The sequence below is a fragment of the Aspergillus aculeatus genome (genome assembly GCF_001890905.1).
Source record: "Aspergillus aculeatus ATCC 16872 unplaced genomic scaffold ASPACscaffold_7, whole genome shotgun sequence".
In the NCBI taxonomy this organism is placed as follows: domain Eukaryota; kingdom Fungi; phylum Ascomycota; class Eurotiomycetes; order Eurotiales; family Aspergillaceae; genus Aspergillus; species Aspergillus aculeatus.
In genome coordinates, this window is record NW_017962982.1 from 1,684,812 (window position 1) to 1,696,620 (window position 11,809).

General features: G+C 50.6%; 3 protein-coding genes across 3 annotated transcripts; 2 read left to right on the top strand and 1 right to left on the bottom strand.

Annotated features, from left to right (window-relative positions):
* Window positions 1–1,975: 1,975 nt before the first annotated feature.
* ASPACDRAFT_28635 (uncharacterized protein) lies at window positions 1,976–4,674 on the top strand (the record flags this gene model as incomplete). The annotated part of the gene is made up of 7 exons (XM_020199578.1): window positions 1,976–2,169; window positions 2,444–2,483; window positions 2,582–2,715; window positions 2,786–3,362; window positions 3,422–3,604; window positions 3,662–4,180; window positions 4,258–4,674. The coding sequence occupies 7 exons, from the start codon at window positions 1,976–1,978 to the stop codon at window positions 4,672–4,674; spliced, it is 2,064 nt and encodes a 687-aa protein (XP_020056911.1).
* A 613-nt stretch (window positions 4,675–5,287) lies between these two features.
* ASPACDRAFT_78530 (WW domain protein) lies at window positions 5,288–9,193 on the top strand. The gene is made up of 3 exons (XM_020205203.1): window positions 5,288–7,854; window positions 7,903–8,509; window positions 8,564–9,193. The coding sequence occupies exons 1-3, from the start codon at window positions 5,441–5,443 to the stop codon at window positions 9,107–9,109; spliced, it is 3,567 nt and encodes a 1,188-aa protein (XP_020056912.1). The 5' UTR covers window positions 5,288–5,440; the 3' UTR covers window positions 9,110–9,193.
* An 871-nt stretch (window positions 9,194–10,064) lies between these two features.
* On the bottom strand, window positions 10,065–11,739 carry ASPACDRAFT_119073 (lipase family protein). The gene is made up of 2 exons (XM_020196212.1): window positions 11,352–11,739; window positions 10,065–11,286 (listed from the first exon to the last, which is right to left on the bottom strand). Exons 1-2 carry the CDS (start codon window positions 11,628–11,630, stop codon window positions 10,315–10,317), a joined length of 1,251 nt encoding a protein of 416 aa, XP_020056913.1. The 5' UTR covers window positions 11,631–11,739; the 3' UTR covers window positions 10,065–10,314.
* Between the last annotated feature and the right edge of the window lie 70 nt (window positions 11,740–11,809).

Here is an 11,809-nt window from a genome sequence, read left to right on the forward strand (position 1 = left end):
GATTAGCGAGATATCACACTAACTACCTACATTATCTTAAATTCTTCACTACAGTACAGGCTCGGCTCCGAGAACAGGCGCACTGGTGCGATGATTGATGATACAGTACAGTACAGTACAGTACAGCGCAGTACATACATACATACATACATACCCACATACCCACATACAGCACATTACCTCCTCTGTGCATACTTGGGTCTTGGACCATCATGGATCATGGATAGATCGAGGAGGGTGGCAGGAACGGGACTAGTCTGCGGCTTGTTTGCAGATTTTGTCCTTTCTTCTTCTCTGTTTTTCTTTCTTTTTTTTTTGGCAGCGCCGATTTGTACCCGAGCCCCGTGACCATCCCACCAATCAGTGGCAGTGTTTATTGCCAAGGCCGTCTTCAACTCGCGTGGGTGCTGTTTTTGGCAACCGGCGTGGCCGAAACTCACCGGACCGAAAGGGCTAGACCAGCCAGACTAGACTAAATAGGATACTAAGCCAGTTAGATACACATAGGTACCATGCAGTGAAGACAGACATGAACCATGAACCATGAACCATGAATGACTGCGACCCATCATCCTGTTACGCTTCCCGCAAGCTTGGTTTCTGTTTCTTAACTTCTACAATCTCAGGCCTGCGGTCGGTGGCTGCTCCTCTCGCCCTCATTCGCTTAACACTCACTCCCCCCTCCTTCCACCTCTCCCCAAGTCCACGTGCATGTGTGACAAATACCTGGTAAGTCAAACAACTTAACCACATATTATGTAGTACTAACTGTTCCCGTAGTTACCCTAGGCATGGAAAGGATCTCGACCCCAGCAGATCATCCCATGAACAAGGCTGCTCCACCGCATGGAGACACCCGCGGATCGATCTATCAGAACCCGAGGCCTTGCATCATTTTCACTAACTCCAGCGTCGGGCTTGCAGGGAACACACTGCTCTTTGGGGGTTTCGCCCCGGAGAGGCTTTTCCCCCTGCCACATGGTTGGCATCTGCATTTTGACTACTAGACCACTTTGGGACCGGGTTTTTTGGTCGGTCCTCTGTCCTAACTGTTTTCTCGTTTGTTGCTCCTGCATTGGGGAGGAGGAGAGGTGGGGGTGCAGGCTAATCTTTCGCCTAAGGTACGAGCCTAACCCACCTGGTCGTAATCCATCCCATCATCCCCATCACACAGACAAACATGCCATTGCGCGCGCTGGTAGTAGTGGTGGTGGTGGTGGTGGTGGTGGTAGTAGTAGTAGTAGTAGTAGTAGTAGTAGTAGTAGTAGTAGTAGTAGTAGTAGTAGTAGTAGTAGTAGTAGTAGTTAGTAGTCACCGCCAGCGGCGAAGTGAGAGAAGGAGAGAGAGGGGCCGGGGAAAGCAAGAAACTCGCGTTGACCTTTCTGATTCGCCTCGGTCTCAATGACTCCATAACCGCCACTGTCAACAGGGCTGGCTGATTCGGAAACACTTGGTATCATCATTCTGCATCGGCGCTGTAGTTTGTAGTTTGTACGGACATCTTCCTCTCCCCCTCTCTCTTCCTCTCCCTCTCACTTCATCGTGGTCTCTCGTTTTTCTTGTTCTCTTGTTTTTTTTCTTTCTCTTTTTGCCTCTTTCCCTTCGTTTTGATTTCTCTTTTTAAATCCACTCCCCGCCCATCCTTTGCCACTCTCGCTTCTTGCTTTCCGATTCTATCTTATTACGTTTTAAGTTTCTTCACATAATGCATATAGAGATGCTCAGCAGCCCGGCGTATCTGTCCCTTGATCCCCAGTTTTTGTCCTTCTAGTTGACTGGACTATGCATTCTTCTCTTGTCACTGCCATCAATCAGCCTATCTCTAGCTCATTGTCCCGAGAAAGCACCTACCAATTGTTCCTGCCAAGTGAGAAGAATATCCTAAAGCAGAAGGGTAGGTCGAGTTCCACCATTGAGCATTAAGCTGGCTGAGTAGCCGAACTGATTGGCTACTTTCACAGAGTCAATCGACTCAATGACTGTTATCAGCATCGTGATGTCCAACCGACGCGGTCAAACCGCGAGGAAGCGGCCTCTACGGCTACCCATCATCGCTCCTAAGGACATCATCACTTCCCCGAACACTGCGCTCGATCTTCCCGTGCCTAAGAAACCGTCTGCGAGACAACACCGTCTGCGCTTCCCACCCCGGTCCCGGACCGGTTGCTGGTATGTCCCGCCTGCCTGAACCACTTATCCAGACCTTTTTAACCCTATCCGATGGTATTCAGGACATGTAGAGTGAGCCTGCCCCTTTAACTTACCACCGATAGTCTCCTCCTTACGCCTGCTAATCTCCTTTCAATTGGGGAAGTAGAGTCGCAAGGGTGAGTTACATCATCTAGTCTTTCTCTCACGTCGACCCATCAAAATGAAAAGAAAAAAAAAACGACCTGAATCATCTCTCTTTCTCGTTATCTTATGGTGCATCTTTACTGAACAGCCACACAGTCAAGTGCGATGAAGTCCATCCTCAGTGCAATGTGATTTCCTCCCTCCTCCACCGCCCCTTCCTTATCGACTTTACAGTCTTTCACTCTCATGTCGCCGTGGGCGATACTGACGTTTATTGATTTCCTAGCAATGTGCTCGTCTAGGTCACATCTGTGATTATCAACCACGTCTGTGTTTCCGGGATGATACCCGCCGAGTTATGGAGCGAATGCCTGATGTCAAATTGAAGACCAGTGTAGTGTGGGATTGTAAGGCATCCCAGTTGGCTTCCGTGAGCCATAGAAACTCGGTACAGCTGAGATTGAGGGATTGCTAACCTGTGAGCAGCCAGGACACGCGCCCCAACCGTCCCACTCACCTGCGATATGCTTCCTCCCTTCGTCATGCTTGGTTCGGATGAAGAGCGGGAACGAAAAGCTCAGTCAGCTATCCCGGGGACGTATCATGTTGTTGCTATTCCAGAGAGTTTCTCCCAGCTGCCTGAGTACACGGGTGGGGCAGCAGATGCAGATCAATCCACGGTCTCCCTGGGCTCGACGGTCATTTGTGAAAATGACCAGGTTGAGAACGACACGCGGGCCTGCGGACCAGATGTGGTGATTTTACAAAGATTCCGTGACACAAGAAGGCCCCAGTACTTCCACCGAAGAAGTCCTTCGCAGTCTCCAGAATCCGAGCCAGGCAGCTCAATCTTGTCTGTTGCATCAGGACCTGAACCAATCTCCAATTATCCAGGACCTAGTTGGCAGCATGTTTCAGATCATCTCGATCTGGGGCATTACGACTTCATCCTCTTGAATCATTTCCGTCGTGTTGTCTGTGCACAATTAATATGCGGTGTCGGTATAGATAATGGTCATGGCTTGACTGCTGAGCTTCTCGAGCAAGAGGCTGCCAGTTTTCCCCCGGTGAGTTTTCTGCAGTTGCGACGTCCACGATACACATTGTCTAATGCCTAGATATTCAGCTCTACCATGCATTGACAGCCATATCCGCACTCAGTCTTGCCCGCCAAGGCAACCATCACAACCTAGATCCTTCTCATTACTACCACCAAACGATATCCACTTTACAGAGTAGAATCCAGAGCAACGAAGATCTCTTATCAGACGGGAGCTTCCTCTCACACTTCTTGCTACTCGTATATGAGGTCGGTACACTCTTTCAGGCTCGCACAATTCGACGCATATTGATCTGATTCTTGCAGGTCATGGCTTGCAACGTCGCCAGTTCGAGCCTCTGGTCTCATCACGTGTCTCAATTACTTCATATCTCCTTACTTCGACAGTCGGCTCCCGGTGCAAAACCCTTCCCCTTTGTCGTCTGGTGGGTCTGCAACGTGGACCTTTACGCCCTCCTCAGCGGTGCAGGTACAGGAGAGTATGTAAGAGCCGTACTTAACCACCAATTGCTCCTTGATCTAAAGTCCCTCTTCCCTCCCATCGGGCCGGAGGACTCGAGCCTACTCTATGCCGACTATGATGGTATATCTACACTTTCGCGCTTATACTATGATACCTTCATACTGGCTATTCGCCTGGGGGTTATTTCTGTTGAGCTAAGAAAGGCAAAGGCGCAGTTCTTTGACCCAAGGTTAACCTCACGTCAACAAGAACTTGGGCATATACGTGAAGCCTTGACTGGACTCTGGGATCATCCTGAGATTCAGTATATGATCCACAATCAAGCCGGCCTTCCAAAGCGATCGCACGATATGCTTCAGCAGGTTAGTCAACTCATTCAGACATCTCTTGCCATTCAAATTCCACGGGCCAGATACTGACAGCTTGTCACTTTCATCAGATTTCTATCCTTTTTCACACTTGCCTCCTCTTCTCCTTTACGAGTGTATATCCCGGGCAACGACTTGAACCCAGTGCCGTGTCGGAGGAAAGCGTTCACCATCACGCTACGATGATTATCCAGATGTCCTCAGTACTTCTGAGCCGGGATAGTCGGGGCGACAGGCCGTTCATGGTCTTTCCTCTGTTCTTGTCAGGAGCAGTTGCTGCATCGAGCAGTCTCAAAATGATGGCTCTGGAACTGCTTTCTGGACTCGAGGAGACAGACATAGGATCCAATGCAGCAACGGCGTGCCATATCCTGCAAGTCATCTACGAACGTCAAATCCAGCGTTCGAGCTGTGGTGAGCATACACTGGGGTTTAGTTGGGTCGAAGTGTTAGTAGAGCATGGGCTGCAACTGGTTAGTTACAAATGACGACTGCACCCGACAGAGCCTTCTCTTTTCTTCGTGTTCTTGCCATATCTGTGTTTTTGACAACAATATGCATGCGTGTATATATATACCCAAAGGTGTCCATAGCTGCTCCAATTAATCATGATGTCCACGAACCAATTGATTTTACATATATATGTATATACACGTGAATATAACTATGTGAGTATATGTATATTAGTACTTATACATTCTTAGTTTTGAATGATTTTCATTTTCTCACTGGTGTCCAACTAGGTTGGGATTAGATTAGATAGCATCGATTCGCTGCTCAGTTGCCCCTCCATGGCCGGCGCCGAGTCTGCTGGAGCCAATGATTCGACCGCTGGGCACCACCTCGGCGGCTATCTCAGTCCTTCTCGCATGCAACTTATGTGTCTTGAAGTAATTCCGTACTAACTAACTTATAAGTTGAAGTAGATTGCGACGCTGCTGCCTTTGTCTTCCCCGCTTCGACTCCTTTTCCCCATTTCCCTAATTCCCTTTCCTTCCTCCCTCTTTTCTTCCCCCCTCCCCTTTCGTAGTTCTGGTTTGCCTCAATCCTTTCACCATCCCAGGACCTGGCCTTAATTACCATTAGCACATTCTCCGCCAACAGTTCATCATTTTTTCCTTCTACAGTCAGCTCCGCGTCGTGGGTCGTGGCGAGGTTTGCGGTCGCATACTTGCCGTTCGATCGGTTGATATCCAATAGAGCTTCAAAATACCCGAGCGCGGTCAAAATCCATCGTCTTTCTCGTCTCTCGTCATGAGCGCCGGTGCCAGTCGTCACCAGGGCAGCCGGTCTCAGGAGGAGCTGTTCCTGACTACCACCACACCACAGCCATCGCAAACGGAGTCGCCGGTTATTGAACCACTGCGCATCAACAAACGAGAATCCCCTTCCCCAGCCTCATCGAACGGCATTGTTTTGCCCTATCCGGATGACCGGCAGAGGCCCCAACAGGTTCGGCCCGCGGGTTCCAGTGGTTCTAGTCCTATCAGCCCAGCAGCGGTATCTTGCGATTCTCCCACTGTCCCCAATCATATCTCCTCGCGGCCTTCAGGGTTTCCTACAGCTTTCCGCCCCCGTGAAGGACGTGAACCCAAGCAAGCAACTCTAGCTGAGCGGCGAGGGAACGTCCCAAAGCCGCTCCCTGAGTCTCCCAGCGGGGATTCTCCAGACAGAGAAGGGTTATTCGCTAGAGTTCACCCCCGCTTTCCGGCTCCTGCAGTGTCAAACGATGGCGCATACCCCCAAAATAGCATTCCCGAGCAACAACACACGCTTTACTACCCGCCTCCGCAAGCGGCCCCGAGACCAACAGCCTTGCAGAATGATTTGCAGCCGAATAGCACAATCAATCGAATCAGCTCTACAGCCTCGAATTCGACGACTCGTGCTCAACGTGGCTCGCCACCGCCACCGGAGACTCCGGTGATAGAACCTGGACAACATCCAGCATCAGATATCGAGGCTCGATACGCAGCTTCTGGGATAGCTGGGACTTCGACACTGGCAGGCTTGCAAGCACGAAGCGCTGCCGCCCAGAGGAGAGCAGAACAATATGCCGGACAACAGCCTCGAAGTCGACAACCAGCGCCTGAGATTCCGCGGCCGTGGACTCCGACCGAACAACCTGGCACGCAACCTCATGGGCCACCTACTGTATATCAGGGGGCAGGGGTTGTATCGGATGAGGATCGTCCAGCACCAAGCAGAGAAGCAGAAGAGGCCTCGTATCAGGCTGCGCCAGCTCAGCAACCGACGAGGATCCCCCCAAATGCTCTTGAAAATGACCTTGAGCGCATGCGGATTAGCTCATCCCCCCCGCCCGCCTATTCAAGTGTATCAGGGCTCGCAACCTCACAAGCCTATTCCGCTGAGAAGCAGCGGCCTGTAGCATCGGCGGGACAGCAACCTGTCACAGACGCTCACCCTAACGCTACGAGCCCCACAGGTAGTGCCTCTCGTGCCACTGCACCCGTTGCATCCGCTCACCCAGCCTTTGCAAATGATTTGCGACGGCAGGGGTCACTAGCGGTGTCGCCCGAGGTTGGCGGGCAGGCATTGTCGTCGCAGAGCGGTCATCACTCCGTTCTCCAACCAGCTCAGGTGAATACATTGTCGTCCGCGTCCTCTGGACTTCCACCGGCTTCTCCGCCACCACTACCCGAAGGGTGGATTGCTCACCTGGACTCCAACTCCGGCCAATACTATTACATTCATCTGCCCACTCAATCAACTCAGTGGGAATTCCCCAAAGGGCCAACGCCCTTGAATCTCAATGACACTCCATTGTCCCCGGTAGGCAGCGTGTACAGCAGTCACCCTCTGGCTTCGCCGGTATTCTCAGCATTTGGTAAGCCGCTGACCTCTCCTGGTCTTCCTTTGACCCCAGGATACGAAAGCCTGCAATCCCCTGTTGTAGCAGGGTTTAGTGGGCCTCCTCCAAGTAATGGGATAGACTTGTATAAAGTCGCACCAACCAACGGTGTATACTTTGGCCCGTATCTCCGCTACACCAATATGGATGTCGAGCGAGGCATTTGGATGGGCTCCATCCTTCTAGTCACCGATGCGGCACAACCTCCTACAATACATATCCATCAAAGTATCGATCTTTCGCCGAATCCACGTCAATTGAAGGCGACACCTATCGCTGTGCACCAGCGTTGGACCTTCTACAAGTACGAGATCGATCTACAGATGGATGAAACAGGGCCTGCTAAGTGGACCTACGCCATCACGTCCCACTTGGGCTGCACACGGTATGAGTTCCTGATCGCAGGGCGATACGAAACAAGCTGGCGCTTTATTACTACGTCTGGCAACGATTTCTCCTTGAATGTGAATGCGAATGAACGTTCCCGGCTTGGGGGTGTAGGGTTCATGTGGAAAGATATTATGCAGAAACATAACGAAATCGGGGGATTCCATGTGCAACTCTGCCTTGGAGGTCAGATCTATGCTGATCGTATGTGGAAGGAGATTTCGTGTCTGAAGCAGTGGCTTGCAATGAGCGGAAAGGAGACGCGAAAAAACGCGCCGTGGACCACAGCTCACGAAGAAGACGTTTCCCATGCGTACTTCCATTATTACACGAGCCATTTTGACCAACCCTATCTGCGCGAGTCATTCGCACAGGTCCCATATGTCTGCCAGATGGACGACCATGACATGTAAGTGCATTCACACCGCGAACAAACAGCTGCGACTAATGATTCCAGCTTTGACGGATATGGTTCATACCCGGAGCACATGCAATTCTCGAACATGTTCAAGAACATAGGCCGAATTGGAACGGAGATGTATCTGCTCTTCCAGCATCATACCACTCTGGATTTACTCCGCAGCACCAGGACCGACACCGATTTATTCACGATAACCGGTACTGGCTGGCATTTTGTGAAATACCTGGGACCCGCTGTAGTCGTCGTTGGGCTAGATTGTCGATCAGAGCGCAACCCGCACCAGGTCATAGCTGGACCAACATATCAAGGCATCTTTCCCAAAGTGGCAATGCTACCTGCTAATGTGCAACACTGCCTATGGATGCTCTCGGTACCCATTATTTATCCACGGCTAGAGACAGCAGAGCATATAGCACATACGGTTGCAACGGGAAAGAGGGCCGTGACCGGGGCATACAATGTTCTTGGGAAAGTTACCAGCTCCGTAGCCGGGGTGGTCGGAGCCAAGGACGTTGTAGGCTCCGGGTTTAATTCTGTCAAGCGTGCTGTGGGAAAGTCTGGTCTCATGGGCGGGATTCTTAGCCCATTCGGGGAGCTGGACTTATTAGATGAGCTTCGAGATCAATGGACACACGAATCCAAGGTAGGTGGGCTCCTCCCCGACCGTTTGAGACCGATCATTAACGGAGGCATACAGGATCTCGAGAGAACCTATCTGATTCGCACCCTTCAGGGTATCTCTCATCAGAAGTCCTTGCGCATGACCTTCCTCTCTGGTGCTGTGAATGCTTGCGGTGCTGGACTAGTGCATGATCCAGCTCATCCTTCAAATCATAAAACAATGTACCAACTAATCTCCTCGCCGGTTGTGAACAGTCCCCCGCCCTCATATGTCATGAAAATGCTTCACAGCAACAATAAGCCCCTCTATATTCCCGCCAACGGCCATCGCTCGACGCCATCACAGCCAACTGACACTAAAGAAGATATGATGGAGATCTTCCAATCCGACGTGACAGGACAAAGTCGTGAGCACCGCAAGCTGATGGGCCGTCGAAATTATGTGGCTATCGTTGCTTATGATCCGGATGCTGTGAACACGATGTATGGGCAAGCTATTTCGAACCCTGGAAGTGGCAGATTAAACCTTGCTGCGGATTTCATGGTTCAGGGAGATGGAACTTTTGGGACGGTTGTGAAATATGGACCGGTAATTGTCCCTAGCCTGGAACCTGGAAAGTGAACCGGAGGAGGAATCTATATTTCTCTCAACGCCACCCTTCTACCCTTTTCTCCCAAATCCTAACTACATACGGACCTTTGATGGAAGACAAGGTCTGGCTATAATGTTTCTATTTGCGTGGCATAGTTCAGATTAGTAGTAACCAATATCTGCTCGGAGGATGCTTCAGCATGTACTTTGTTCTGCCATTAGCATTGTATCTTGTATAATAATGTCACGTCATACACATTATCCCTGCAATGCTGCTAAGCCGCAGCTTCAACAAGAGTGCTGGACCATGAGGCCAGCTATAGTAGGTATTGTCTTAACGGGGCACCGGCACATTCCTGCCTTGGAAATGTCGTGTTATCTCCTACCTTTCAGATAATCGACTACTGGTCAAAGTAGAATAAATTCTATTTAGCCAGGCATCCTATGTTAAACAGTCCGGTAGGCCACTGGGTAGATTCGATACCAAAAAACCAAGCATATGGTGCTTCACAAGGGATGTTGATTCACTGAAACCACATACATTAATTAAACACTCACTATCTCACGCCTTCAAATGAGGTATCAACCATGCTGTGGTGATATCATAAAGGGGAGAAGGATCTCCAAGACGATAACATGATGGGATTAAGCAAATGCGAAAGCAGGAAGCTCATAGCTCTGGCTACGCATGGGCTAGAGAGAGCTAGAATCAACAGCCCTTCCCACCCTCACCCCCCGCGTCCCTCCTCATTCTCTACGACGATGGCTTAAAGGTATGATGAGTAGTGATACAGTAGACCACGTTGCATACTCCCGGTTCGAGAATGGTGGCGTCATTGGGCTTTTTACAACAAAAAAGGTCTCCCCTGCTGTAGAAGACACAGAAGAGTCTCACCAAGGCCGCTGCTAAAAAGATGTCATTTTACTCATAACAGGCAGGAGGTTGCAGAAGCCTACGGGCGTGGCCTTCCGCTTGGCCATCCTTGCATTGGCCAGCACTCAATTGACGTGCAGAGTTTCTTATTCTTTCTTCAACTCTGAAGTATGGTGATGTACTATAGTCTCGAGGTTCAACTACGACTAACCTGCTGCACGAGACACGATTTGAGAGAACAGTAAGATCGCTCAATGTAGTCAGTTCTCACGACCATCATAGGTTTGTTTCCTGACAAATAGAGCATACGCAAAGAATCACATACGAACTGGCTTTTATCCCAAGCGATATCGATCGGTTATCACCCTTTGCCAGTTGGGTCACCCCCCGGGATACAAAGCCCCAGTCGCCAGAAGTAGTCTCGATGAGAGAAGAATAACTCCCATGAATGCAAACGTGATGGGTTCGAATGCCAGTGGAATCTTCGCCATGTTTCATTGCGAAACTGTCCCTTATCCTGCGATTTTAGGATATAACCTTCAAGCGAAGACACATGCATCGGCGCCTGTTGTTCCTTCGAATCAGGAGGCGCATCGACACTCTGTGGTCGTACGAGAAGGGTGGGCGTTTCGCGAAGTGCGAGCCTCAAAGTGTGGTCCGCACCGGATATGCATCGTTCGTCCTTGTTACCCTCGCAGACCTTGACATCAGACACTAATGGTGGAAGGTCTTCTTTCGCGATAAAGAGCTCTCCCGCATGCATTTCGTAGCCCCATTCCGCAAGTGGCAAGAGCGGAACAGGATCGTTAATATGGGTAACCCGGTGAAATCTGTAACGTTCGACGGGAGCAGATGCCGCTCCCCTTGGTAGTTCAAACAACCTGGCAAGATACTCGGCAAAACCCTGGTTTCCAACCTTCGGTTCTCCGAATGTCGTCACCGTTGGTTTCCAGCCCCGTAGCTGCATCTCCACACCAGCTAGGGCAGCGACCGCTCCGCCTAGGGAGTGGCCAACTAGAGACAGGTCGTAGTCAGGATATCGTAGCCTTGCGGCAGAGACATAGCCCAGGACGACCGAGCGTGCGTTCTGCCATGACGACATGAACCCTGCATGGACAGTGCACTCTTCACAATGGAGCGTCCCCGATTCATTACCAGTGTCGTTTCCCGGGTCGTACGGGACGTAGCTTTGCGGATAAGCGGAGAGATCGATTATGGTGTTTGCGATCGAATAGGTGCCACGAAAAGCGACGATGATCCTCTTTGGTGACGGCGGATGAGAAAGGGCGATATAACCGCAGGAGTCCGACAGTAAAGGTCCTGTATTCCATACCTATTAGGGTGCGCGGATTTAGAAATAGGCCAACTTCTTCGCCGCATCAGACACGAGGCACCTACTGATATCAACTCGAACCCTTCCAGGTCGGCGCAGTGACTGAGACACTCAAATGGTCTTCGGAGCCCGGTGTTGCCGACACAGTAAGAGACATCAACCACGCGTGCGAGCTGATCCAGTTCATGAAAAAGGCTGTTGGGAATCGACCGCTGAGCTTCACTGGGCGAGATCCGATCAAGTTCGGCGGAAGAGACTGTGTGGCGGACAAGCAAGACAAGTGATACAGAGGCTAAAGCGAGAAGAATGTAGAAGATGTCCCGACGACTTGAGTTTACAGCCATGATAGAGTTTCAGTCTTAGATCTCAGAATCATTGCCATCTATCATTCATGATGCAGCGATCTGGGAAGCCGTCGTGGTCGTACTTGTTTGAAATAATGGCTCGTGACGAGCGGCGAGGCGTGACGTCGAAAAATCCGGGGGAAATTACGACCAGGGTGGATCCATAGTTTCAAGGGTTT

Coding starts and splice junctions, on each gene's coding strand:
- ASPACDRAFT_119073 (XM_020196212.1), bottom strand. CDS start 11,630: ATGGCTGTAAACTCAAGTCGTCGGGACATCTTCTACATTCTTCTCGCT. Junction 11,287..11,351: donor AAGGGTTCGAGTTGATATCA/GTAGGTGCCTCG, acceptor GCACCCTAATAG/GTATGGAATACAGGACCTTT.
- ASPACDRAFT_78530 (XM_020205203.1), top strand. CDS start 5,441: ATGAGCGCCGGTGCCAGTCGTCACCAGGGCAGCCGGTCTCAGGAGGAG. Junction 7,855..7,902: donor CAGATGGACGACCATGACAT/GTAAGTGCATTC, acceptor TAATGATTCCAG/CTTTGACGGATATGGTTCAT. Junction 8,510..8,563: donor AATGGACACACGAATCCAAG/GTAGGTGGGCTC, acceptor GGAGGCATACAG/GATCTCGAGAGAACCTATCT.